Source organism: Camelus ferus, chromosome 8, assembly GCF_009834535.1.
Source record: "Camelus ferus isolate YT-003-E chromosome 8, BCGSAC_Cfer_1.0, whole genome shotgun sequence".
NCBI classification, from domain to species: domain Eukaryota; kingdom Metazoa; phylum Chordata; class Mammalia; order Artiodactyla; family Camelidae; genus Camelus; species Camelus ferus.
This window is the reverse complement of record NC_045703.1, coordinates 9,732,288-9,759,546: the sequence shown is the minus strand read 5'-3', so window position 1 is coordinate 9,759,546 and position 27,259 is coordinate 9,732,288. Positions and strand designations below refer to the sequence as shown.

Sequence of the window (27,259 nt, the reverse complement as noted above, 5' to 3'; positions counted from 1 at the left end):
TCCCCTAAAAAAATATTATACTGAAAACGTGTCCCTCAAATAGTCTCGGCTAAAAGGCATCACTATTATTCCCAAATCAGTGCACAAAGCTTTTCCTTTCCAATTCACTTTTCTTGCGGTAAAACATACATAACATAAAACTTACCATTTAATCACTTTAAAGAGTGCAATTCCATGCCACTAAGCATACTCTTACTATTGTACAGCCATCACCACTACCCATCCTCCTAACTCTGTTTTAAAACGCAAGCCGCAGCTGCAACTTCCTTCTTTTCATTAACCTTGCTTTTGTAACATAACTGAGCTTTATGCACCACAAAGGGTTCTGCTGGGCTAGATTCAGAAACGGACGAGTGAAGCAAATCACTGTGGATGCTCCTTCCAGAGCTACCCAAATTATAAGCTCTGTTAATGGAATTTAAGAGCTAAATTCACTTCGCCCTCCAGCCCTTTCAGGCATCAATAACCGAGGAGTAACCACAGCAACACCACATCCCTCCAAAAATGCAGCAACCGAGTCCCGAACGGCAGCTGTCCAGAGCCAGCGCCGATCCTTCAGCGCCTACTGCAGAAAGCAAGCACCGCGGGGACCGCAAGCAGGTGAAGAAGAGCGAAGAATTAAAAAACCACGTGAGAGACACAGCTGAAGTCTTAGCATTCCCTCTCCGTCCTCCTCGGGTTCCCTACCGCCCAGCGTAGACCGCTCAGCCTCTAACATGTACCCGCAGACCCGCAGCCCGGCATTCCACTGGCGCTCGCGCTCTTTATTGACGCAAATCCCCCGTTCTCGCGGGAGCTTGGGAGCGCGAGCCGAAAAGGGCGGACAAATCTCTCCTAATCACAGTAGGAGCTGCAGCTCGGAAGCGGGAGGAGGGGCGGGGCGCGGGCCTGGACGGGGCGGGGCCTAGCCTCGAAGAGGGGAGGGCGCGGGCGGGAGCGTAGGGGAGGGAGGGGAGACCGAGCGGCCGGGGGCGGGGCCGCACGGCCGGGACCTGTTGATCGCAGGTAGCACCGCCGGCCAGGCTCCCTCAGGACCGCGGCGAGTGCGCATGCTCGCTGGCCGCGCTGGGCCGGTCGCCGAGCGGCGCTGACGAACCGGCTCCTCCGCCGCGGCGGTTGCGGTGGCCGCGATGGCGATGTGAGGGCGCCCGCGGCGGGATGGTGCTGACCCGGGGAGGGCCGTCTTCTTCCAGCGAGACCACGGGCTCCTCCGTCCGCCAGGCTTGGAGGAGGCCAAACCGGCCGAAAGGTAAGCCTCCGACTGTCCCTCCCCGTGTCCCGGCTCCCGGCACCCGCGACCCCTCCCTCCGGCTCCTTCCCACGGGCCCGGCAGGAAGCGGCCTCCTCCTGCGCCCGGTCCCCTGGCCGCCCCGGCCCCACTCCGGCCGCTGAAGGTCGGCGGGGACGCGGTGCCGGCTGCCCCGCCGGTGCCCCCCGCGTCCCCTGCCCCTGAGGCGCGCCCCTCGGCGGGCCGCCTGACCCTCCTCCTCCCGCTGTCCGGCTGCTCCCGCCGTCGCCCTCTGCCCCATCCTCGCGCCTCGCTCGTCTTCGCTCCCTTTCTGGTCCCCTCCCTCATCCCCGCCTCCTTCGGGGCTCTTCGCCGCGGTGGTCCCTCGGTGGGGGGCACTGTGTCTTTTGCTGCCCACCCCTGCCGCGATTTCTCCCCTCTCCCTGTGCATCTCTCCTCTGGCTCCTCTTACCGACGCTCCCTCCCCTCGCCGCCAGGTTTCTGACTCCGCTGCCTCTATCATTTCTTCCTTGGCTCTCTTTTCTTCTCATTTTCCCCTTTCAGTACTTCGTCCTTGTTCCCTTTTGTTAGTTTCTGATTCTGTGTTTTGCTCCAGTGCCGCTCTGCACTCGAGGTCATGCTGTGCCCCGCCTTACCTTCGGAGACCCTCACTCCCTTAACCCTTTCCTCTTTTGGTATCCTGCTTCATTGCTTTCCGTCAGTGGCCCCCGTCCTCCCGTGTTTTTCCATCCTGATCCCACATTCTAGTCTTTAATCTTGATCTTTTTTCTCTCTAAAACTGTTTTTTGGGTTTGTTTTTTGTTTTTGTTTTTCCTATTTGCATAGGTCGAGCCTCTTAACTTCAGTCCGTTTTACTTTTTTTTTTTTAAATCTCAGAAGAGTTCTAGTCTCTTACTTTACCTAAATCTAGGTGTCCACTCAGTATACTTAGTTCAGTTTCCAATTTAATAAAATCTGTCATTTTCTTTCTTCACTGACTGGAAGTGTCATCAAAAGAGTGACAGTAGCAATAACCTGTTACACTTACTGATTGAAGGTTTAGTTTTTAAGAATTGTTTACCTGACTTGTCGAGAGAAGCAACTTGAGGACAGACTTGAAAATATAAAGGCTGACCCCCCAAACATAAGGTTAAAATTCGGAAATTTTATTGCCCCCTGGGAAATACAGTTGTCCAAGAACTAATCTTAAATGAAATTTAACAAAATATATTTTATAAAATTAGTTAATAATTTGATGTCTTATGCATTTGCTGTTGCAGTTGATTGCATCATTTTTGTGATGGTCTATGTTCTCTGTATTAAATGCATACAATTTTGACTAACTTATAGGATTAGTGTGCTGACTAAAGGAAATGTGTGAGAAAGTATTATATTTCTGAGTTAGGCAAAAGAACTTTCCAAACAGTTTTGGAAGTTTTTTCCTCCTTTTCATTATGACCAAGATTTGGCTTACAAAAAACTTCTCTCCATAGAAATAATGGTGTGGCATCTTATTTTGAACGCATCTGCTGAAGCCGTTCCTCTGTTAAATTTGCCTTTATTCTAGGGTTGAAGACCAACTGGATTATGTATTTAATTCTGAAATCTCAAAACAGTCCACACACAGTACATTCTTCCTTACATTGTCTATGTCAGGTAGGAATTAAATTTTTCTGTTTCTGTTGTACAGAAGGGAAGCACTAAGACAAAAAGACGTTTAGTTCCTTATTTGAAATATTAGAGGTAAAAGTAGAAGGAGATACTGTTTAGGATCTGATGTCACAAAACCACACCTCTTTTGGAAGAACCAGCGATTATTGTGTATAGCAGGAGGTGATGAACTCCTCAGCTTTTAAGATTTTTTTTTTTTTAATGATTTTTCCAAGGCAAATAGAGGTAACTGCTGCTTCTGAAGGAAGCTTTCCTGTCTTTCAAAGGCAGGGCTTTCTATTTCGAGGTAACTATTCATTAAAAAAGCAAATGCTAACAAATTCTTGTTGGTATTCGTAGTGAATTGATTCTCTGCTCTTAGAAATTAAAATAAAGATTCATGGTGGGCAGCAGGACACAGGACCAGAAGACAGAAAACCTAAACTCTATGATGACTCATGACATTAGTTTGTAGAAGTCACTTAACCTGTATACCTAGGGTGTCTCTACTTATAATACATGGGTAAAAGAGGTGGCTACCCATTAATCTTTCAAAAGCAAAGTAAACCCTAATCATTTAAGCATGCTTAGGGCCACCACAGACAAAAATTACTATAAACACTTAATTTTTATCTCCTTTAGACTGTGTCATAAGAATATAATTGAATGCTTAAATCCCAGATCACTGAAATTTAGATTTTTGTTTTTAATTGCAGACTTACGTGAAAAGTCTAGTAGAGTGTGCTGTGAACTGTAGATTAGTTTAGATTACTTAATGTTCATGTGCAGTGAAACAGACACTGCAGCATTCTGTGTGCAGAGCACGTTTGCCCTCTGTTTGCCAGGATTTGGCACTGAAAGTGTACGAGTTGCACGGTATCTTTGGTTACTTCTATGAGTTACTGTTGTCTTATATTTTAGCTTTGTTTGCTGTAGGTATAGACCCTTGAGATGACTTGACGGTTGTTTCGGGAATAGAAAGGGCAAAGATTTCCTCTGCTTTGATTCTAAGTATTAAGGAAAAACTGCTTAAAAGTGAGTTTTGTGATAAGTACCTGTGTGTATTTAAATAAATGGATGGAGATGGGCGCATATAGATTTAAAGTGAGTAGTTTTTTTTTTTTTTTTTTCTTTTCCTCCTTGAGTTGTTTGTTAGGAAGAAGGTTTAGAAATGAATATGAATAAGAAGTAGGGTGGTAATAGAGAAGAAAGCATTCCTTCTGGGCACAGTGATTTTTCAGAAAAATTAGGAAGCACGAATTGTTAGGCAGGTCTAGATTTTTCAGAAGGAGTGGAGTGAAACAACCTCACAGTGGGTTTTACCATTTTATTTTTAAAGATTGCCAGTTCTTTTTAGCGGGTCCATAGTTGGTCAGTGATGTGCTAAATTTAATAAAATTTAGCCTCTTTTTTCTTAATAGAAGTATAAAAATGTCAGGTCCTTTTGACCAAGGAATTAAAAATACTATTTGTATTTGAGAAAACTGAGGCTTAGAGAGGCTGAGTTAGAATCCAGGTCTGTCTGTTAGGAAAGTTAAAGGTATACTGAAGAAAGCACAAGCTGTTAAGAAAACACTTTGTGTCTTAGAATATTTTTCAGTGAGAGGATTGAACTTTCTGTTCTGGTTCTGAGTTTTGTTCTCTGTTGAGATAACTAGTAAGATGAAATATCTTAAGGAGTACTGGGCAGATCCCTGAACTAGGAATAGATAAGGACTGTAATTCTTTCTGAATTTCTCTTTATGTTAAAAGAAGTGACTAATTTTTGGTACTTTGGGCTATTCTGGGGTTTTTAAGGTATATAATAACATGATATATTCAGAGATATTCTGTATTATGTTACTGGTAGGTTTGTGGCATATAAAATTGAAAAGTTTATATGAACTGCTTTTAATAAATTAAATCCTGTTTTCCTTGTAATATCAGAAGTAGGTTTTACTTGTGTCCCATAAGGACCAATACAAGTTCTTTCTCAGTTTCTTTACTTCATTCATGTAGTAAGTCAACCATCAAAATACTCTCAGAAGTTTTACTAATGTTCTTTCTATGTTATGTTTTAAAATTGTTTTTCTATGGATTTTATATCATATTAACACAGTTATTCAAAACTAACAATGTTCTGAGAGTGCTTCTTAAGCTAAGTCTCAATTCTAAGAAGAGTAATAATATATTTCTCTTTTATTGGACTGTAACTGTAAAACCAAATTTTAAAGAAATTAGGAGACAACAATGCCTTTAAACTTCAGATTTTGTATTTGTGTGTGTGGAATGTGAGAAATTTGAGGATTTCATATTTAGAGAGTAATGTTAATTACATGGAAAATTGAATATAGTTAATTTATCAAGTGTGATATTTTTTGTTACTATTGCATTCTTATTTCAGGTTTTCTACTAGTAGGGGCGTATTTATCTTATGGCTCAATGACCCTTGAATCTACTTCTTAAAACAATTAAGCTGTGGACTTCAGAATTATACAGGTTTAAACGTAGGCCTGGGAGTTTGACACATTTGAGGTTTTTGTCCTTTTTCCATTATTTTCTAACTGTGTGACCTAGGATAAATCCTGTAAACTTTCTGCTTCTTAGTTTCTTCACCTATGAAATGGAGTAATAATAGCTGTTTCAGATTTTTATGAGAATTGGATGGAATAACGTAAAGCTACTGGCATATAAATAAATGCTTCAGAAAGTTCTGAGTGTCTATATTTGGTTTGTATGTGATAATGCTATTTGGTCTATATCTGGTATCAACAGGGAAACATACAGCTTTTTAAAATATAGTTTGTCTATCAAGCTATTCTGCTTATCTTTCCTTTGGAAGATCTCCCTCTTACCCTCTCCCCCGAGGAGAAGAACTTAGTACTCTATTCTCTTCTTAAATGGCTCTAAAATTTGTGTAGTATGGTATATGGTTGGCCCTCAGAAGTTCATTTTGATGCGTGATGAGTGGCAGCTGAAGGTTCTAGACCATTCATTTTCCTTATTTTACGTGCCCTCTTTACTCTAGTGATTCTGGTAAGCCCATCTTCATTGTGAATCACTTTTTTGAATGAGAGATGTTACTGATGAAAGGGTGTTGTGCACGTGAGTAACTGTGAAGGCAGAAGGAAGGTTAAAAGCCATCAGAGTGGTGATCTTCAGAGTCAGGACAGTGACAGGTGGCTTGGCCATTTTAGAGTAGAATACAATCCAGTGACTTAGCATGTTTAGCCCTTGCAAGAAGGAGCTTACAAAGCTGGGCAGGGTGTCAGGGCCACACTCAATCCAAAGGAAACTGAATGTAAATCAAGAAAGAAGACCATAGGTCAGATATTTAGACTGAACCAACCAGTGCAGACTTAACCAACTTAGGTGGCCAGAATGAAGCCAGATAGCAGGGTTAGAGGTGCAGGACTAATACAGACGTTCTTGGCTGATTGGTCTCAGTTTATAGCTCTGTATTGTTGGACTTGGTCAAGATTAGCTCCAGGACTGTAAGGGCCTGATTCTTTGGATTGGAGTTCTGCTGTGCCCCAGGTGAGTGGTGCCCAGAAAAGGTGGCAGCCAAGCATACTTTCTCCCAAGAGACCCATCTTCCCACTCTCCTTGGTTTGCTGCAGAACTTGAATGTTATAGGAATCTTTTGTTTTTTGCAAGGTTATGAGAACAGTGTTCTGAAGTCTTCTAGGGGTGCCCCTATTTTGGGCTTCCTGCTTATTCACTGGGAGAAGGCCCAAGAAAATGGGTCCAAAACTGACTCACTAGTATCAAATGGATTGGGTTAACCTCCTTCTAGATCTAGAAGATTTCTTTGTTCCTGTCATATCCCTAGTTAAGTGACTTGAATTTAACTGTACATGTTACATGTCCTTCCCGTCATCGATCCCAGATCTCAAATGTCAGTCTCAGTCCCCAGATATCTGTCACAGTGTGAGCCCCTCATCTACCTGGGCTTGAATTTGATGTTTCTTCATTTGGTATCAGTTCCTCTGTGTCTATCACAATGCGAGCATCTCACTACATTGAGTGTGCACATTTAAAGATGTGTGTATTTTTGTACACTGTGGCCCGTAAGTGCAAGTTTACGACATTATCTAGTGTTCAGCTGAAGAAACAGTGAATTTTCTAAAGCTGGAAGAAAAAGTGATTGTGTTTTACTCATTGAGAAATGATATATCGATTGCCAGCATGGAGCCTTTCTAAGGGAAAATTGGTCCATAGGTGATTTTTGCTATATATGGTTTCTTCAGTACCTAACTCCTGCATACAATTGGGCGTCATTATTTGGACTGTCGGTATTACAGGCTCTGAACCTGTGTGTCCCATGGCTGCTAACTTGGGAGTGGGTTCAGAAGCTGGAGCTGTTGTCTCCGTAAGTGATAGTGATCCCTTTATTTCTTGGGTTGACAGAGGGAGTCCCTGGAATCTCTAGTTTATTCAGCTTCTCTACCCTCTGCCTTAGGAGAAAGGACATCCTAAGGACATCTATTTTGGGTCCATAGTTTAAGAGTCAGGGCTGTTAGTTTTTAGATTTCTGTGGGAGGATCTTCTGATCGCCTGTGGTCTCCAGTCTATTTTAAGGAACCTCTGAACTGTGCCTCTTCGTTTCAGATATTTCCGTGTCTTCTTTTAGGTTTCAGGAGTTCAGACTGAGCTCCAAGTGGTTAGCTATTGTTTTAGGATCAGTGTTTTAGGAGCATCTCCCTCATTTTTCTGGATGTCCACACTGGGGCTTTGTGGATGTTGGAGGTCTCTCAGCTGATCTGATGGGAGTGAGCATGCTTTTCGCCTCAGAAGCTAGGCATGATTTTTATACACCTAGTGCTATTCTGGGGCAGTTACTATACACTGGCAGTTACAGGATGGCTAGGTATTCCTAGACTGAGATGTCCAATAGAAATACATGGGATATGTAATTAAAATTTTTCTGGTAGCTAAATTTTAAAAAATAAAAACAAACTGATAAAATTAATTTTTATAATACATTATATTTATCCCAACATATCCAAGAATCATTTCAAGATGGGATCAATATAAAAAAACGCATTAATGAGACATTTACACTCTTTTCCTTTACTAAGTCTTTGGAACCCGGTGTGTACTGAACACTTACAGCATCTCAATGAGTATACCACCTTTTTAACAGTTAAAGTACAATGCAGTCCTATCAAAACAATAAAGTTATGTTGAATGAAACAATATTTACACTGCTTCAGAGTTTGATATAAATGTAAATTAATTAAAAATAGAAAATTCAGTCACTCAGTCACACTAGTCGCATTTCAGTCGTTCAGTAGTCATGTGTGGCCAGTGGCCACTGCATCGGACAGAGCAGCTCTCCAGGGCCAGGAATGTCTTTCAGACTAACAGGTAACTCCATTCCTTTGGGAATAGGCTGACTTTCCCTGAAGTATTACGAGGGGATCGTCAGCTTGTTTTTCCTGTCAGGTTTGATTGTCGGAGAAATCTCTTTTATCTAAGAGCCTTGCAGCAAGAGTTTCTCATTTAGTATCAGAGGCAGTTCCTGTTTGAGGTTCCCCTGCGGCGTCTTTGGATTGAGGTTTGTAGTTTACTCAGCTTAGTTCTTTCTTAGGGCCCTGGAAATGGCCAGGTGGGAGCCCTACCTGAACAGACCTCTCAAAGTATCCTGTTTAGGCCACTTTGCTGGGGCTAGGAGAACAGAATGAGACATCTGTCTCAGGTGAGTCAGGATTTCCAAGTGTCAGAGGCTCAGATGAGAGTGACAGAGCTGAGCCACCTGGCAGACTGTGCAGGAGGGCGTGAGACTCACCGCTTCTCGGGGTGCACGGGGTCCCTGCAATGGAAAGTCTCCCAGACCTCATCTGGGTAAAAGGAAAGAAGTCCTTTATCAGCTTCTTTCATTCTTCAGAGAGGACAGGCCAGAATCTTTCTGTTTCATGGAAGATTCTTTGCCTGATAAACTGAGTGGCATGAGAATCTGTGTAAGTCAGAGATTGCAAAGTTTGAATGAATTTGCCCTCAAGAAGAATTTGAATTTAACCACACAGGTTTTGTTTGTTTTGTTTTGCTTTGTTGGTGGTGGTGGCTTTTTTTTTTTTTTAATTGAATACAGTCAATTACAATGCATCAATCTCTGATGTGCAGCACAGTGTCCCGGTCTTGCATATACGTACATATATTCATTTTCATATTTTTTCCATTGAAGGTTATTACAAGATATTGAGCATAGTTCCCTGTGCTATATAAAAGAAACTTTTAAAAATCAATTTTTATATTTTTATATATAGTAGCTAACATTTGCAAATCTCAAATTCCCAAATTTATCCCCTCCCACCCCCTCCGCCCAGTAACCATAAAATTGTTTACTTAGTCTGCGAGTCTGTTTCTGTTTTGTAGATGAGTTCGTAATGTCCTTTTTTTTTTAGATTACACATATGAGTGATGTCATAAGGTATTTTTCTTCCTCTTTCTAGCTTACTTCACTTAGAATGACAACTTCTAGGTCCACCCATGTCGCTGCAAATGGCATTATTTTATTCTTTTTTATGGCAGAGTAGTATTCCATTGTTTAAATATACCTCAACTTCTTTATCCAGTCATCTGTGGGTGGACATTTAGGTTGCTTCTGTTTGTGTTTATTTTTAAACTACTTGGTAGCATCTAAAATTTAGAAGATTTTACCTTTAGTAAAAAGAACATTTTCAATTTCCTCATGAAAATTTAGAAGCCTCTGACAGTGCTGGGCCAGCAAGGATTGTGTGGAGCTGAGTAGCAATTGCTCCCTGTGATGGGAAGAGAGCAGCTTATGAGAGGATCAGGCTCCAAGACCCTGAGAGCCCTTGGAATTTTTCTTTCCTTTCTCTTTTGCCTGCTTTCCTTTTCCTTTAGTCTCTTCTCCTTTGAATTTTTTTTTCTTCTACCAATATATAAAAATAGAAATAATTATTTTCTGGTTTTGGGGGGAGAATGAAAAATAAATTTATCCATATCACTCTGTGTATATCTACACATGTATGTTTCTACTTAGGGAATAATCAGTACAAAGGGATGGAACTGAGGAAAATTCGGCAGCAACAAAAGAACAAAAAGTACAGCAGGATATGAGAGGAAAAGTGAAGGAAATTGCTAACAGCTTAAACTTATACTGGTAAAAGAATTTATCATAAAAGTTTATTAATGCATGTCTGTTTTCAATCTGCCAGTGCAATAATTTTTTTCTTCAAGTTGATTGGGTTTAAACAGGAGCCAAATAATAATAGTTAATATTTGTGGAATACTTAAAGTTAATTTATTAAACATTCCTTAAATTTTAAATTAAATTAAATGCTGACCATGTGTTAGGCAATGGGAATACGTCTGTGAACAGAGTATTCAGAATTTGCTGACTTCATGAAGCTTACGTTTTACTGGGGAGAAATAAGACTAATAAGTAAAATATTTAGTTTGTTAGGTGGAGATTAGTGCTGAGGAAAAAATAAAGGAGGAAAAGATCGAATATGGCAGAAGAGGAGAGGTTCTCATTTAGACAGTGGCCAGGAACGGCCTATTTGAGAAGTTTACATTTGAATCAAGATTAGAAGGAAGTAAAGAAGTGAGTCATTTGAATATTTGGGATGGAAGAGTATTCCAGGGAACAAATGCAAATGCCCTGAAGCAGGAATCTATTTGGTGTGTTAGAGGATCAGCAGGGAAACTGTGAGTGGAGTGGTCAGACCAGGAGGGGATGAGGTCAGAGAAACTAAGGAAGAGCCAGGTTATGTAAGATCATCATGTAGGCTGTGGTTAAGGCAGTACCACTGAACGTGGTGGGGAGCCACTGAGGGTTTGGAACCGAAGAAAGATAGGCAATTGAATGATTGTCAAATAATACATATTGTTATGTAACATTATATGATAATTATATAAAACAATGCATAATTATTAATTAACATATATAATATGTAATATAAGGGATCACCTGACTGTTTCTTTGAAAATAGCCTAAAGGGGGATGTATTACTTTGGGTATAGGTTAGATGCAGTTGCTGTAACAGAGAGCTATAAGAAATAAAAGTCTGAGCAGTCAAGGTAAGTTCGACATGTGTGTTCTATGAAACCTTATGGGAATCTAGAATCTTTCCATCTTTTTGGTTTTACCATTCTTCAGGGTTTTGTCCTAATCTGTGTGGTCAATATTAGGCCACTTTGAAGAAGGCATTCCAGCCTGCAAAAAAGGGAAGCAGTGAAATCTGGGCAGAGAATTTCTTTTTAAACAGGGGAGGCAGGCAGTGCATATATTACTTTAATTTACAGCTTACAGTCCATGGAAAGGATTGCTTGGCCACACTTGGCCTCAAGGGTAATTGGGGAATGGAGTCTCAGGCCAGGCAGACCATCCGGCAAGGAAGAGGAGGAAAACGGAAATGATGGGCAGTGTACCACGGTCTTCCAGTTTGTCTGCCCAGATAGCCATGTCTACCCTTCATCCTCCCTGTTGAAACACTCCTGCCTGCCTGCCCAGAAGGAGACACCCAGGGTACTGGCCACTTGTTGCATTGATCAGGCTGAGAGATCAGTACTTCCTGTCAGGTCACAAAAGCACAGTTATTTGCTCCTCGCTCACTCCTCCCATGTACACCCACCATATGGTGGTGGATCAGGAACAGGAAAAGAGCGATAAAATGTTGCATCTGGGTAAGGCAGCAGTGAGAGACAGGCGGGCTCTGGTGGAGAGTGGCGCTGGCAGGAGTGCTGAAGGGCCCTCATCCTGGCAGTGGAGCAACAGCTGGTACCCTTCGTTCTGCCTTCCGGTGGGAATGCCTGTGTTCACGGCGCTGAGACCCTGTCTTGGCTGTCTGGGTGTTTCTTCCTCGGTAACCTCCATGACCACATCTAAAGTTGGGACAGGATTTACCCTCTTCGGAGGGTGTGTGGCTTTCAGAGTCAGCTCCCAGCTGCTGCAGGCCTGCTAGTCTCCCACTTAACATGGTCACGGGTGTTTGCAGTTACCTTATAATTTCTCTGACAAACACCATTCTCTCAAAAATATCGTAGGATTCTTTTGTCTCCACTCAGTTCTGTGTGCCAGTGACTGTAGCCAGATTCTTCCCTGCCTATTGATTGCTCTCTGTGCACCCACCACTTTCTCTCCTTTTCGTGGCCACTGCCTGGAAGCCACCTGAAACAGCAGGCATTGGTGGGATGGCGGCACCCTTGTGTAGTCTGCGCTGCAGGCTGGATGCCTTTATTTTTTTCAGAAATCTTCAAAAAAGTCCTTTGAGAAAAGTACTGATCGTCTTATCTCCTGGTAATGGAGGTATTGGAATAGTTGTCTATAAGGACCTACATTTCTCCTCTCTATTTCCTTCTGTCTTTCCTCGCAAACTGGCCAGTTCTTGCCTGAGGAGATGCAGCAGAGAACCATGGACACACATGAATGCTATGGTCCTTTCCATCCACTTCCTGAAGTGCTTAGCTTTTTATGGGCGCCTAGTTCTGTAAGTTATTGTAGGCAACAGTTTATCAAACATTTGCTCCAGCGTAATGGGGGGTCACCATTATTCTAGTGGTGTCTGTTCCCTGCTGCCTGTACCTCGTTACTGAGCCAGTGCCGCGTATCTGGGGGTCTGATCGTGGTAGTACTGGAATTCTGGTATTAATTTCTGTGTTACGGAAAGGCTGCTGTAATAGGGATCCAAACATAAAATGGCTTAAATGGGAAAAAAGTTTATTCTTCCCCAGATGACAGGCCCACGAATTTAGGTGGTGAGGGATGCTATGTTCCGTAAAGGAAATGAAGACCTGAGAGGGGTAACTACCAAAATGTCGGATCTGGGACTCAAGTCCTGCGCATTTGTTTTAACCATTGTGCTGTGTGTACGTATATTCACCTCTTCCTGCTGGCTCGTGAGCTCTGTGAGGTGTCAGGAACTCAGTTATACCTTGGCCTGTTGCATTTCCGAACTTATAGTAAGTGCTCAATAAGTGTTAGCGTGAATGAGTACTTACTTTATATCTGAATAAGTTAAGGCATAGGGCCTTAACTGGAACATGACCTAAACCTTGCACACAAGAATATATGTACAGGAGAGAAGACGTCATTACCGTGAAGTGGGGAGTATCTTACATAAAGGTAGCATTCCTTTGATCTCCTTAGAAATAGTTACTGTAAAGTCTTTTGATGTGATTATTAACGTTTAAAATAGCAGTTATGGAAGGTGGTGGAGAGAAGAAAAAGAAATCTATGAAAAAGAGTGAATGTGTTCTGAATTCTAACATTTTTAGTACCTAAAATAATTTATACCAGGGGCAAAAGATTTTTTTTTAATTAAACAATAAATATTTGGGATGTGAAAAAAAAAAAACTATCCATCGCATATCTGGGCAAACTATTTTGGCCAAAGATTTTCAATAGCTCGTAGCGTGTATATGAGTGTGCATGTATGTGTATATACACAGACACATTTCATGTATCTGTGTGTTCGTGTGTGTATGAAGTTTCAGAAATCACTTACTCTACTCAGGGATTTACATATTTAAAATGGTGAGTTTTACATCTTAGACATTAATAAGCCTGTAACGTTTTGGGTGTTCATGAAGATTGTTTCTGAACCACTGAACTAAGAAAGTACCGTTCTGTTTATCAGTGTACTTTGAAGTGTACACAAGTGAATCATAACAAAGATATGATAGATAATATTGATATGTGAAACTGAATGAAAACAAATCTCTAAAAGTTATTCCTAAGCCTTGTGGAGGATACAGACCTTTTAGATAAATTGAGAGTATTAAGTAACTAATGAAGCATAGGTTTCCTTAAAATGGACTTTTCTGTGTCTGCTATTTTGTTTGAGATGTTATTTTTTTTTCTTTCTCATAGGGGGAACAATATTCTTTTAGCAAGAATCAGTAACTGGAAGTACAAGATTGGTGATTTAATAATATTAAAATGAAGTTTTGAGCAGCAGAGGTAAGAATATGGCAATTCTTTTGCATTTAATTCATAATAGATCAGAATATTTGCCAGATTTCTGTGAAGAACTATTTTAAGAACTGTGAAGAGTTTGAGATTTTATCCCACTTGCAAGGTAATGAGCTAGCCTGCCACAGTGCCAGGGATGTGGGCGGAAGACATGAGACTCCTGGATCAAAGAAAATGATGATTTATATGCACAGCATAGCAGCAGCCAAGAACCAGGCAACCCATATACAAGTAGGCTGTCTTCCAGGAGAGGAGCCCTGAGCTGAGGAGACCCAAATCTTTTATGGTGGACAATAAGCCTGGCTGACTTATGCCTCAGGAGAGAGTTTATTTCCATGACTGGGACGTAAACAGATCTGCCCTTAATTCCGTTATCTCTGACTTCTAAGACTGTTGGCTCAACATATATCCTTGAGAAATGGTCTGGAATAAAGGCAGTCAGCATCTCTGCTGGCAAGATGTGCAGAAACACAAGACCTGGAGAATTGTCTTTTAACACTTTCTTACTCCAGATTGCTTTTTAAAGTGTGTATTACTGTTAAGGATGATGGTTACAGTGCTTTTTTAAAATAGTAAAAAGATGGAACCCCCTGAAGTACCCAACAACAGGAGATTGTTTAAATTATAACATTCACAGTGTAATAGTTATTAATATAGATGTTCATCAAAAAATTAAGTGAAAGAGGTTATAAAATATCGATATAGTTTGATTCTACTTTTATAGAAATTGTACAAATGTACACACATATGAAGAGTATATACCAAAGTATATATTTCAATGGGTAGAATTGTGAATGTTTTCTTTTTCACTTGTTTGGTTTTTCATTTTATTTCTTTTTAACCTCTCGAAAATGAACACTTTAGGCTTCTTTAGGGAGGGAAAAAATTTTTTTGAAATTTAAAAATAAACAGTCATTTAAGAACTTCACCTGACAGAGAAAGACCTTCATGAATTTAAATAAGAATTCAAGAATGTTAATTCTCTTTTTGACTCTGGAGTTGCCTTTATGTGCAATGTAGAACTAGAAGAGAATAATTGGGTAGCTTAATTTTTTCTTAAAAAGTTACTATTTTACCTATGATAAAGTCAAGCATTACTTTTAGCAATTTGCTGTATTATTATCACAGAGATATCACAAAGGGAAACAAATCTCAGGGAAAGTGTTCTAACAGGGCACATCTTAAATTATAGAGTAGGTCCTGTTTAGTCAGCATTTAATTAGTAAGTGTATTTAGTAAGTGTAGATTCTGGTGCAAGACAGTTGGGTTAAGCTAAGATAGGTGCACAGACTAATTTGCTTCGTTTTTATTTCCTGCGTATGTATCATGCTCTGAAATATGTCTAATATTAGTGTTTCTGTAAGTTGGCATTTTTATTGTTGTGCTTCTCATGATTTTTTCCCCCTTCTTTAACTAAGGTGCTGTTACCTGATTTGTCCTCTGAGTATAAATTAAAAATGACTGAAGTTCAAGCAATGGTAGAATTCTCCGTGGAGCTCAACAAGTTCTACAATGTGGATTTGTTTCAGAGAGGGTGTGTATTTTAATGTAAAAATTATTTATTTTGCACAAGATAAATTGTACAGTTTTCATTTAAATTCAGTTACATACTTTCGTTCCAGCATACATAAAGGAAACAGTGGGCTATATTCAAGTATTTTCTCAGAGAAATTTTATTTCTAAATAAATATTTGAAAGTTATTCATGTGGATTTAATAATGCTGGATATATTTAACATGTGTTTATGAATTTGTACTGAGCATTGAGAGAACTTTTATGAAAATGTATAAGAGCTCATTTCTACTTTTTTAAAAGCTGGCTGTATATGAGGAAAATAAAATATATATACACAAAACAGCTAAGTAGGAACACAAAATGATGAGTCTTTAAAAAGTATGTGTAGAAAGTGCTCTGAAAATCAGAACAGAAAGACAACTTTCTTGGTTAGGACGTTATAGAAGGTGATATGGAGGAATAGGATCAAAGTATGGATAAGATCGAAAGGCAAAGGGTAAGGTGACAGACCCTCCTAGTAGGAGAGAACACCGGGTGTCACGTCTTGGAAACAGGAATGAGCATGCTGTTTTAAAGAGTAGTTAGGATGTTGGATACTCTCTAGTAGAGTTGCAGAAGGAAAGATAGTAGAGGAGAGGTTATGTTTGTGAAGGGCTTTTCATGTCAGGAGAAGGGTTGATACTAGGGGCTTGGGGCAGCCATTGATAGTTTCCAAGTAAGGATGAAACTGTCATGATTATTGCAGTAAACACTTACCGACATGATGAAGATCATGATAATATTAGACAGATGGTTGCGTAGAAGAAATAGAGGCACCGGGAACAGTTAGAGGTGCTTACGATAACTCAAGATGTAAACCTGAGTTTCTGTGCTTGGAATGGTCATGGTGGGGCTATGACTGACAGGAGGAGGAAGAGAGAGGTTTTCTACTGTTGTTTGTCTTGGCTCTGCTATCTTATTGAAAAGACAGAAACAGCCGTGCACTGCTCTGCTCCACATGGTCTCTCATCTGTCAGCAGGACAGCCTGGGCTTGTTCTCCTGGAGGAGGCAGGAGTCCAAGAAAGAGAGCAGATTGCTTCACTGCATTCTGTTGGCTAAGCAAGTTACAAGGCCAGGCCAGGTCTGGGCTGGTGGCTCTTCGGCTAGTAAGACTTACTTTAACATTGTAAAATGATTATAAATCAATAAAAAATGTTAAAAAAAAAACTTTATGGGTTACAGGAGTGGGTAAAGCTCAGTAGTAGAGCACATGCTTAGCATGCACAAGGTGCTAGGTTCAATCCCCAGCACGTCAAAAAAAATTAATAAAAAAAAACCTTTATAGGGATTCTGTATGTCTGATATAGTCCATTCCATGCTCTGAAACCCACACCCATATTTGTTTTTTGAGACATGACTACTCTCTAGGTGTTTGGGGATTAGAATTTTGTGAGATCATGCCATTAAACTTCCTAAAAGCCCTCATGTCCAACTGATAATGTCTACTTAGACACTGCTTTAACTCCTTTAGAGATGTTAAGAAAGGGATTTATAGCCACGCCATTGATTAGATCTTTGTACATGGTAGCATTTTATTTTGAAAATCTTTAGGGAGACTGGTGATGAAAAACAGTTTTATTTTCCAACCCAGGAAGTCCTGGTTCCTCTATATTTCCTCTAGATTCTGCTTGAAGAATGACCAGTTCTTTCTTAGCTCAGCAAAACCTTACTGTACTTAACTGGGAGCAACCATGTGACATTTCCAGCTTTCTGCCTGGAAATTAGCTTATGTAATCCAAAAGTTTCCGAGGTACAATGTCTAACATCTTCTAAGTTATTGTTGCAAAGCATATTTACCAGAAGTTTGTCGCTATAGAACTTAGGCCACTGTGTTTTAAGTCTCCCATAGTTTTCTTATTATTTTTCTTGCCTTTATAATTGTTACTGTTACTTTGGTCCTGAAATCAGTGCCACATATTTTAAGTTTCTGTTGGGTACCAGTTTCCATTTTAGTTATTTTTTTGCCACATTAATGCAGCTAACAACAGACACAAAGCCTCAGTGGCATTGCAGCAGTAAACATTTATTTTTGCTCACAGATCTGTGGATCAGCTGCATGGTTCTGCTGACTGGGGCTGGCCTGGCTAATCCTTGCTGGGCTCACTCATGAATTTAGTCAGCTGGCAGCTTGCTTGCTGATGCAGAATGGCCTCACCTGGGTGCACTCAGGTCTGTTTTATGATCTCTCACCCTCCAGGTATTCTAATGGAGGAGGCAGGGGTCAGAGAGAAAGAAACTATACAAGAAGAGCTTTTAAGGCCTTGGCTTGGAACTAGCACACGGTCATCTCTGTTGCATTGCATTGCATTGCCCAAAACACGTCATAAGGCCAGCCCAGATTCAAGGGATAGGGAATGGTGTCCCACCTCTTAATGGTAGTCACATTGCAAGAGATGTGGATATGGGGATGGGTTAAAAAATTGAGGACATTTTCAAAGTCAGTCTACCACACACTTTTATATGTTTTGTTTTCTGTTATTGGTTGCTATGAGGCATTTGGGGGAATAAAGAATAGGATTTAATGAATGGGATTTAATGATTCCATGTAGAGAATGATACTGAGACAGAAAAGGCATTAAAAAATATGCAGGTAGAGGTACGAATTTACATGATGTCTAGAATTGCTTTGAAATAGCAAAGAAAAAATTACAGGTGAATGGAATATGGCAAAGCCTTTTTAATTGATGAAAATGGGCAGTGGGATATGGGTTCACTGTGCTACTTTTTGCAAATTTGGAATTTTTAATAAATTTAAAAGATAATGCCAATGTTTTAAATACAGTGACTTGGGCAATGTTAGCACTCCTGAGATAGGTGATGAGGTTGAAGGGGCTCATAGTGTAGGGCTCATGACTGGTTCATTTTGACGTGTTGAGTTTGAGGTAAGATATTGAAGTGGGCATAATTCAAGAATGGTTGGAGTTTGGAACTAGAGATAAGGGCTAAGTGAACTATTGTCCCATTTTATTGTCAGCTGTCATAAACATAGCATGCGTAATTGCCACTTCCATTAATTTTTTATTATCCTACAATCTGGTTTCCACATCCATTGAGGACTTTTGAAGAATATTGTTATGTTACTACTGATCTTTCAAAAATCTAATAATTAGAGGCTCATTATTTTTGGATCTAATGCTTGACTTGTTTATTTGTAAAAATATTTTCAAGGATATAATTTATTCTTTATTCTGATTTATCAGTTCCTACCCTTTAAATCTTTTCTTTATGTTTCTTATTGGGTCCTTACTTTGCCATTTAAGCCAGTTAACTTAGGGCTTGTGTTTGCCTGTTATGTTGAATACCTGTCAGCTTTGATAGATAAACAGATAAATCCATTTACCTATGCTTATATTTAAATATTAGGAGATAAATATCTTTTCCAACTTTTTTTTTTCTGGTATAGGAAATGACTGCTTAGGAGACTGAGATGAGAAACAAAAATTCGAGTAACTAAATACAGGCATACCTTTGGAGATACTGCAGGTTCTGTTCCAGACCTCTGCAATAAAGTGAATACCCCAATAGAGTCACATGAAGTTTTTGGTTGCTCAGTGCATATAAAAGTTATATTTAGTAGTCTGTTAAGTGTGCAGTAGCATTATGTCTAAAACACAAGATACTTACCTTAATTAAAAATATTTTGATGCTTAAAAAATGCTGATCATCATCTGAGCTTTCAGCGAATTATAATTTTTTTTACAATAGTAACATCAAAGATCACTGATCACAGATCACTGTAACAAATATAACAATAATGAAAACATTTGAAATATTGCAGAAATTACCAAAATGTAACACAGAGACACAAAGTGAGCAAATGCTATTGGGAAAATGGCACTGATAGACTTGCTCAGCATAGGGTTGCCACAAACTTTGTTTGCAAAAAATACATTATCTGGGAGGTGCAGTAGAATGAAGTGAAATAAAACGAGATATGTTTGCAGTCCTGTGCAGTGTTTTACTTCCATGTTTAAAAAATAACATCAATAGTTGTATTACTGAATAACACTAGAATAATAAGAATTAACTGGAAATGGAATATGAGGAAACATTTCTTGTGTGTTAAACAGTGGTCCTTTTCCAGCTCTTCCAGACATTTGGAGTGTTTAGTTTTGCCACCACTGTTGTTACATGATAAAGAACTGATTAGACAGAGCCTAAACTTTTCGCAGGTACAGAAGAGAGAGAACATGTTACATCTGAGTAGATTTGTTCTTACTGTAATTATACTGTTTTTCCTTAATGGTAAACAAAAGCCCAGATACTAACAATCTAAAGAAAAACTAGTTTTATTTTCATTTTTATCTATTTATCTTTTTCTAATATGGTGATTTGTATACTCTGAAAATAAAATCAAGACCCTAAAGCATTGATCATAAATTTGATATTCTTAAATGGTGTGTGGATGTATGTCTTATAAATGTGCCATATAGGAACTTAATATAACTTACGTTGTGTGTTTTATTATATTAGAAGTACATGATTGCAAGATGGTGAACTTCTCAGAAGACTATTCAAAATTCATTTGTCAAGAGGGCTCCAAAGGGGGAGGAAATAATTGCCTTTTAAATATATAGGGGAAAAAGGCTATTTAAACAACTGTTCTCAACTGCATAAAGGATAAGAGAATGGGATTACACTGAAGCTGTGGCAATTTCAGTTAGGTATTAAACTGGAGGGGAAATTTCTTCTCTTTGGAGACCATTGCAAAATTATTAGAACATCTTTTTCTGAAATTCTTTAGGATATTGCTGTTCAGAGTACTTCATCTGCATGTAGTTTGTTACTAATTCAAGAAGAGGTGAGGCACTTTTGCCAGAATGTAAATTAATGCACTGCTTTCTTCAGTGAGAAAGTCTTGCTATGAAAAAAGAAAAAAGCTAGTTAAAATAATGTGCTCTGAGATAGACTTGATTTGCTTCATTTTACTGGAGAATTGTAACATCACACAGAGATAGACCGGTGTGTGCACCACAGTCTAAGGAATGCAGCTTTAGAATATTAGTGAATGGCTTCTAGAATGGGGTTGAGTTTAATCCATTTCAGAAGGAAATAAATGGACTAGGGTTAGGTGTTTCCAAATATTTAGAAAATATGGGAACTTTGACAAAGTGTTATATGTTTTAATATTCTTTAGTAAAAAAGTACATCAAATGTTATCACAGTTTGATTTGTTTCCAGATATGTTTGGGGCAGTCAGTAATCCAGCATATTGCTGATGATAAAACGGGTAATAACGGGAATGTTGCAAGGATGGAAGTTGAAACTGATGATAGTAATACTTTGTTCTTTTTCATTTATTTCATGTGTACGTTACCATAATACAGTTTAATTAAACATACCTGTAGCTGCAACTGCTTTTCCTAGTCATGTACTAGCACTATTTCCTTGTCATGAGATGTACTGCTGCAGGTTGAAAAATATATCGTGATTTGGAAATAAAGAAGAGCAAGGATATGGATTGAGAAATTATTTTCTTAAATTTCAGTAACATCACAAAACTGTGGGGCTTAAATCCTCTTGGGAAAGGCCTGTAGAACCCTAGAAACTGGGTTCATATGACAGTTTTTAAAAGCTCTGAACAAAATAATCTTAAATCACTTCTGTTTATGATTCTGAGGTTCTTACCCTCATGGGAAGTTTACAGTTTGATTAAAAATGACTATCAGCCGGGATAAATCAGGAGTTTGCGATTTGCAGATACTAACTACTATATATAAAATAGATAAACATAAACAGCAAGGTCCTACTGTATAGCACAGGGAACTATATTCAGTACCTTGTAGTAACCTATAATGGAAAAGAATAGGAAAAGGAATGTGTGTATGTGTATATCTATATATAGATATAGATAAATCTGAATCACTATGCTGTACAACAGAAATTAACACAACATTGTAAACTGACTATACTTTAATTAAAAAAAACCTGACTATACTTCAATTAAAAAAGAGTCAGAAAATTTCATGCTGAAATTTTAGATTGTTGACATTGATTACAACCTTGGAAAACCTGATCCCTTGTCTATAATGTCATGTATATGTTGTATAAATTTCATAAGTTGAGGACTTCTGATTAAGTGGTGCTGACTGGCACAGAAAAAACCACTGCAAGTTTTCTTTAAGGCCTTCAAAACTGTCTAACATTGTCTGTTTCTTCAGTAAGGTATAAGAACTGAGGATGCTCTCTAAGAAGTTCATCAGTTTCTCAGCCACTCTCTGTAGTCAGAAGAGTTAGTTTTCTCACAACAATTTACATCAATTGTTAGACCACAAAGATTTCTCTCATTGTTGTGCCCTGCCTCATTTTTTTTAATCAATGCCATGGTCTTGGTCTGCAATTTGTGACCTGTGTGAGAAAGGGTGTCTGCGTCCTTTGAAGGTCACTATGATGGAGTATAACATTCCATGGTGGCGCGGATGGTCATGGGAATCCCAACAATTAGCCAGTACTGGCCTTGAACACACTTATCGAAGGTTTGAAGTATAAGTAAATAGAAGATTATCAAATTGGGAACTGTGAGAAAAAATCTATAGAAAACAGAAAAAATAGTTTAATACTAATGTTGTTGATTAAGGAGAAGAAAATCTTTCCAGTAAAGGAAAATTGTTATTATAGAAGTGTCTATGTGAAATTAAAGCATAAATGACATGACTTAAATGTGGTGCAAACACCAGTGGAAAGAGAAACATGAAACTTATGAATTTGTGTACTTGTTAACAAAGTATACAATAATATTTTTCCACATTAATGCAATTACGTAGCTTGTGGAACAGTTTGCATAAGGATGAATTTGCTAATGGGTCAGATAATTCACCCAGGGGCTATCTGCATGAGTTTTATTAGAGTTCCATCTATAAATAAGATGTTCTCAAAGAGGTAACCAGTAAATTCAGCTAAATAATAAACAATAAGAATAAATATTTCCTGATTTTCATGAAGACTTTTTGAGACAGTAAGTAAGCTTGTTGTTTTCTTGACAAAATTAAAGAATGGATTTTAAAAGTTAACATATTAGGGTAAAAAGTTTGCATTTCAAAAATTAAAGAATTCTCTAAGTATCCAGTTTTAAAAGATTTTACCTGAAAGGAAATAAAAATCTACTGTCAAACTTTTTTCTTAAAATTGCTTACTATCCTACAGTAATGCAACAGCATCTTCAGAGCTTTGCATGAAAGATGTAGTGACCCAAGTAGTCCGTGTTTTGTAACAGTAGGAAGAGATTGTAAAAAAACACAGAGTCTCAGAAAATATACTCTTTATTTATTCTTTGAGTAAATTATTTGTGATATGTTCTTGAACAACAGGAGAGGAGCAAAAATTTAGAACTCAAAATTAAGGAAGTTGAAACAGAAGATTGGCTTTGAAACTTATTTAAATTATAGCAATAAGTCATATTTACAGAATTAAATCTTAGAGGTTTTTAAACTGTCCATTTCAAACAGATTAGTGAGTTGATTTATTTCTCCAGATTTTTAAATAAAATATAGAAACGGAAGATAATGGTGGAGGAAGTATTTGTTAAGTTCCACATCTAATACAAATAAAAAGCAAAATTTTTTAAAAATGCCTTTTTATAAATACTTACACCAGATACTAATGTTTTTGAAAAACATATTTGCTTTCAAATGGAATTAGAGATTATATATGGTTATTGTGAAAAACACAGCATAGCAAATGAAAGAATGGAGAAGGTAAGGAACATCAAAAACAATAGAGAATAAAATGGTAAGTACAAACATTTAAAATTACTGGACCATAAAACTCAAGTAGTTTTGAGTTTTCCTGTTTAAAGGCAAACTTTCAGTTTTTAAATCCAATAATTTTCTGTTTATAACAGGCATATCCCATGTTTTGAGAGCAGATGCCTACATTGAAAATAATTATTTTGTGAACTGAAGCTTTTATCTTTATGAAAAGACCTTTTTTATATGCTAATAATGCTCTTTAAACTCTGTTTTGTCTGATACTAATTTTGTGGCATCAACTTTTTGTTAACATTTGAAAATTTACCTTTTACTATTCTTTTATTTGCAGCCTTTCTCAGTCTTTGTATTTTAGATTTGTCTGTTGTAAACAGCATACGATGGGATTTATCTTTTTCATACTCTAGAGCACCCTGTCTTTTAACTGGAGTATTTAGTCTATTTACATTTAATGTAATTGCTGATATATTTGTGTTTACATCCATTATTTTATATTTTGTACTTTCTATGTACCCTTTTCTTTTTTCTCCCTTGCATCTCTTCTCTCCCCCCCCCCCCCCCCGCCCCATGTTCTGATTTCTATCAAGATCTTCAAGTTTATTCTTTGAGAAGGAATTTTCCTTTTCTTGTGTCTGGCCCTTAGGGAAATACCCATCTAGGACTACTTTTTGTTTTTTTAAGGAAAAGTTTAAAACGTATGAAAGTATAGTAAACACACATATACCTACCATCTAGCCAACAATTATCAAAGTTTTTCCTTTCCTATTTTATCTCTCACCACCCCCCTCCCCGCAATCTTTCTTCATTGTCTCTAATACAAGAAGACTTTTGCTTTTAAACATATCTGCAAAACCATTATGGCCATTAAAGAAAATTTTAAAATAATTTCTTGGCTACCAATAATAGCTAGTGTTCTCATTTCTTCAATCATCTTATAAATGTGTCCTTATAATTTATTTGTTTGAATCCGTATCCCCCCAAAGTTTACAGGTTGTGTTTGAGTATTATGTCTCTTAGATTTTTTAAAAATTTATCTAGTTTGATCCACAGGCTTCATTAAATTTTGATAGAATTTTGGAGAAGAATCCTTCATAAGTGATGCTGTGTCCTTCCTGTTGCATTATATTTGGGGACATAAAATGTCTGTCTCTTTTGATAAGATTGACTCAGGTAGTTTCAACCTGATATATCCACTATAAAGTTCCCCATCACTTGATCGATGGTACCTATTGGTAACTTTTATCCAGTCATTATTTTATTTTACTAGGGCTTACAAAGTGGTGACATTCTAATTCTATTTTTCCTTCTGCATATATTTATTAGCTATAATTCTCTGAAGAAGAATTTTGCCTCATTAACTTGTTACTCTGAAATACAGTTTGTACAGGAAAGACATGGCAGATGTTTTATTCTTTCTCCGTATTTATTGGTTTTCAGAATTTTGTGTTGTTGCCCTAGCACCTTTCAAATATAGTAAGTTTCTATTCAGTGCGGGCATATCTTGGAGATACTGTGAGTTTAGCTACAGACCATCGCAATAAAGTGAATATCACAATAAACAAGTTCAAGGGAAGTTTTTGTTTTCCCAGAGCATGTATAAGTTATGTTTATACTATACTGCAGTCTATTAAATATGCAGTAGAATTGTGTCAAAAAAACAGTGTACCTGAATTAAAAACTACTTTATTGCTTAAAACTGCTAACCAGTGATCCTTCAGTGAGTTGTAATCTTTTGGCTGATGGAGAGTCTTGCCTCCTTGTTGATGCCTGCTGACTGATTGGGATGATGGTTGCTGAAGGTTGGGGTGGTACTATGACAAAATAAGACAATGAAGTTTGTCTCATTGATTGATTCTTCCTTTCAGGAACCATTTCTCTGTAGCATGCCCTGCTGTTCGATAGCGTTTTATACACAGTAGAACTTCTTTCAAAATTGGAGTCATTCCTCTCAAACCCTGCTACTGCTTTACAAACTAAGTTTAATATTCTAAATCCTTTGTTGTCATTTCAATAATCTTCACAGCATCGTCACCAGCAGTAGATTCCATCTCAAGAAGCCATTTTCTTTGCTCATCCATGAGAAGCAATTCCTCATCCATTAAAGTTTTATCATGAATTTATAGCAATTCAGTCCCATCTTCAGGCTCCACTTCTAATCCTAATTCTCTTGCTATTTCCACCACATCTTCAGTTACTTCCTCCACTGAAGTCTTGAACCCTCCAAGTCACCCATGAGAGTTGGATTCAACCTCTTCTGAACTCCTTTTAATGCTGATGTTTGGACTTCTTTCCATGAATCATGAATGTTTTTAATGGCATCTTGAATGGTGAATCCTTTCCGGAAGGTTTTCTTTTGACTTTGCACAGATCGATCAGAAGAATCACTATCTATAGTGAAGCTATATTCTTATGAAATGTGTTTCTTAAATAGGACTTGAAAGTGGATATTACTCCTTGATATGTGTGCTACAGAATGGATGTTGTGGTGGCAGGCACAACATTGATCTTGTCCATCTCCTTAGAGCTCCTGGGGGACAATGAGCAGTATTTTGAAAGAAATTCTTTTGCTGAGCAGTAGATCTCAGCAGTGGGGCTTAAAATATTCAATAAACCATGTTGTGAATAGATATGTGTCATCTAGGCTTTGCTCCATTTATAGAGCATAGACAGTAGATTTGACATCATTCTTAAGGGCCCTAGGATTTTCCAAATGGTAGAGTTAGGGCCTGTCTGTGGATTAGATTTTGGCTTAAGGGAATGTTGTGGCTGGTTTGATCTTCTATCCAGACCACTAAAACTTTCTCCGTATTAGCAATAAGGCTATTTCTCTTTTCTTATCATTCATGTGATCCCTAGAGCACTACTTTTAATTTCAAAAACTTTTCCTTTGCATTCACAACTTAGCTAATTGTTTGGCACAAGAAGCCAAGTTTTCTGCCTGTTGGCTTTCAACATGCCTTCCTCACTAAGCTTAATCGTTTCTAGCTTTTCACTTAAAGTGAGAAATAACCAACTCTTCCTTTCACTCGAACACTTTGGAGCATCATTAGTTGACCTAATTTCAATATTGTGTCTCAGGGAATAGGGAAATCCAAGAAGAGGGAGAGAGATTGGGGGAGCAGTTGGTTGGTGGATCACTCAGAACGCACAAAGTTTATTAAGTTCAGCCCTCTTATCTGAGTGTGGTTTGTGGTGCCCCAGAACAATAGTACTGTCAAAGATCACTGATCACAGATCATAACAAATATAATAGTGATGAAAAAGCTTGAGATACTGTGAGAATTACCAAAATGTGACACTGAGGCACGAAGTGAGCAAATACTGAAAAAATGGCACCAATGGACTTGCTTGATACAGGGTTGCTATAAACCTTCAATTTGTAGAAAACATCTCATAATAAAGTGTGGCAAAGTGAGTTATGCCTGTGCCAATATGAACTCATGGATTTTTAACATATTTGATGATAATATTGCATCGTTACTCTTTTCCATGTTCACGGGGAGCCCTTTGGGTTGATTGTTATGAACTTCTCTTGGGGTGATCCAGGCAGTGTTAGCTTCCTTGTTTTCTACCGTGACCTGCTGCTCTACACTCTGTCTGTTCCCTGCTTTAGATTTCAGTCAACCAAGGGGCTCTTAGTTCCTTTTGGTGGGAAATAGTGTTTATGGATCATGATACATGGGTTAAAGTTACACATTTTTAATGAGTCATTGCTTCCAGGCCTTTTCAATTAATACAACTAGAAAATACTTTTTTTTTTTTGAGAAAAATGCATCATAAATTTTTACTCGTTTTCTATTCTCATTTTAAATTAGAAGGATTTTTGCTTCTTTATTTCATATTTGTGTATCTTCACTCTCACTGAAAATCTTGGTTCCTAATAACATAATTACTTACTTTATTCATGTGTGTGCAGGTGTGTCTAAGATAATTTCAAAATGTTAGTAGCAACATCATCACCAAGTCTGTAAATGTTGTTTAAAACCTCTTTGTGGTTCCCTTTTATTGTTAGGATAATCCTATGAGAAATAGGCCCTTAAAGTACTGTGTTTGAAAGATCACTTGAAGGAATTCTCTGTGAAATTGCAGTTAAGTAGACGCACATTAAATTCAGTTGTTTTCGGGTGGTTTAGAGATTTTTTAAAATTTTAATTTATTTTGTTACTATATAAAAAGTTTATGGTTCCAAAATCAGAACT

The 27,259-nt window shown here is 38.2% G+C and overlaps 1 protein-coding gene across 8 annotated transcripts in view; it reads left to right on the top strand.

The window, feature by feature from the left end:
* Positions 1-927: 927 nt before the first annotated feature.
* The window catches only part of FAM135A (family with sequence similarity 135 member A), a 119,663-nt gene continuing 93,331 nt past the window's right edge, over positions 928-27,259 (top strand). For 4 of the 8 annotated variants that reach the window (XM_032484451.1, XM_032484448.1, XM_032484447.1 and 1 more), the window contains exons 1-3: positions 929-1,249; positions 13,698-13,787; positions 15,218-15,333. In XM_032484451.1, coding sequence (XP_032340342.1) covers positions 15,257-15,333 — 77 coding nt within the window. In that variant the 5' untranslated portion in view covers positions 929-1,249; positions 13,698-13,787; positions 15,218-15,256. Of the gene's footprint in view, positions 1,250-9,923; positions 9,987-13,697; positions 13,788-15,217; positions 15,334-27,259 lie in introns of those variants that run through there. The other 4 variants (XM_032484449.1, XM_032484443.1, XM_032484450.1 and 1 more) reach the window with 3 other exon arrangements.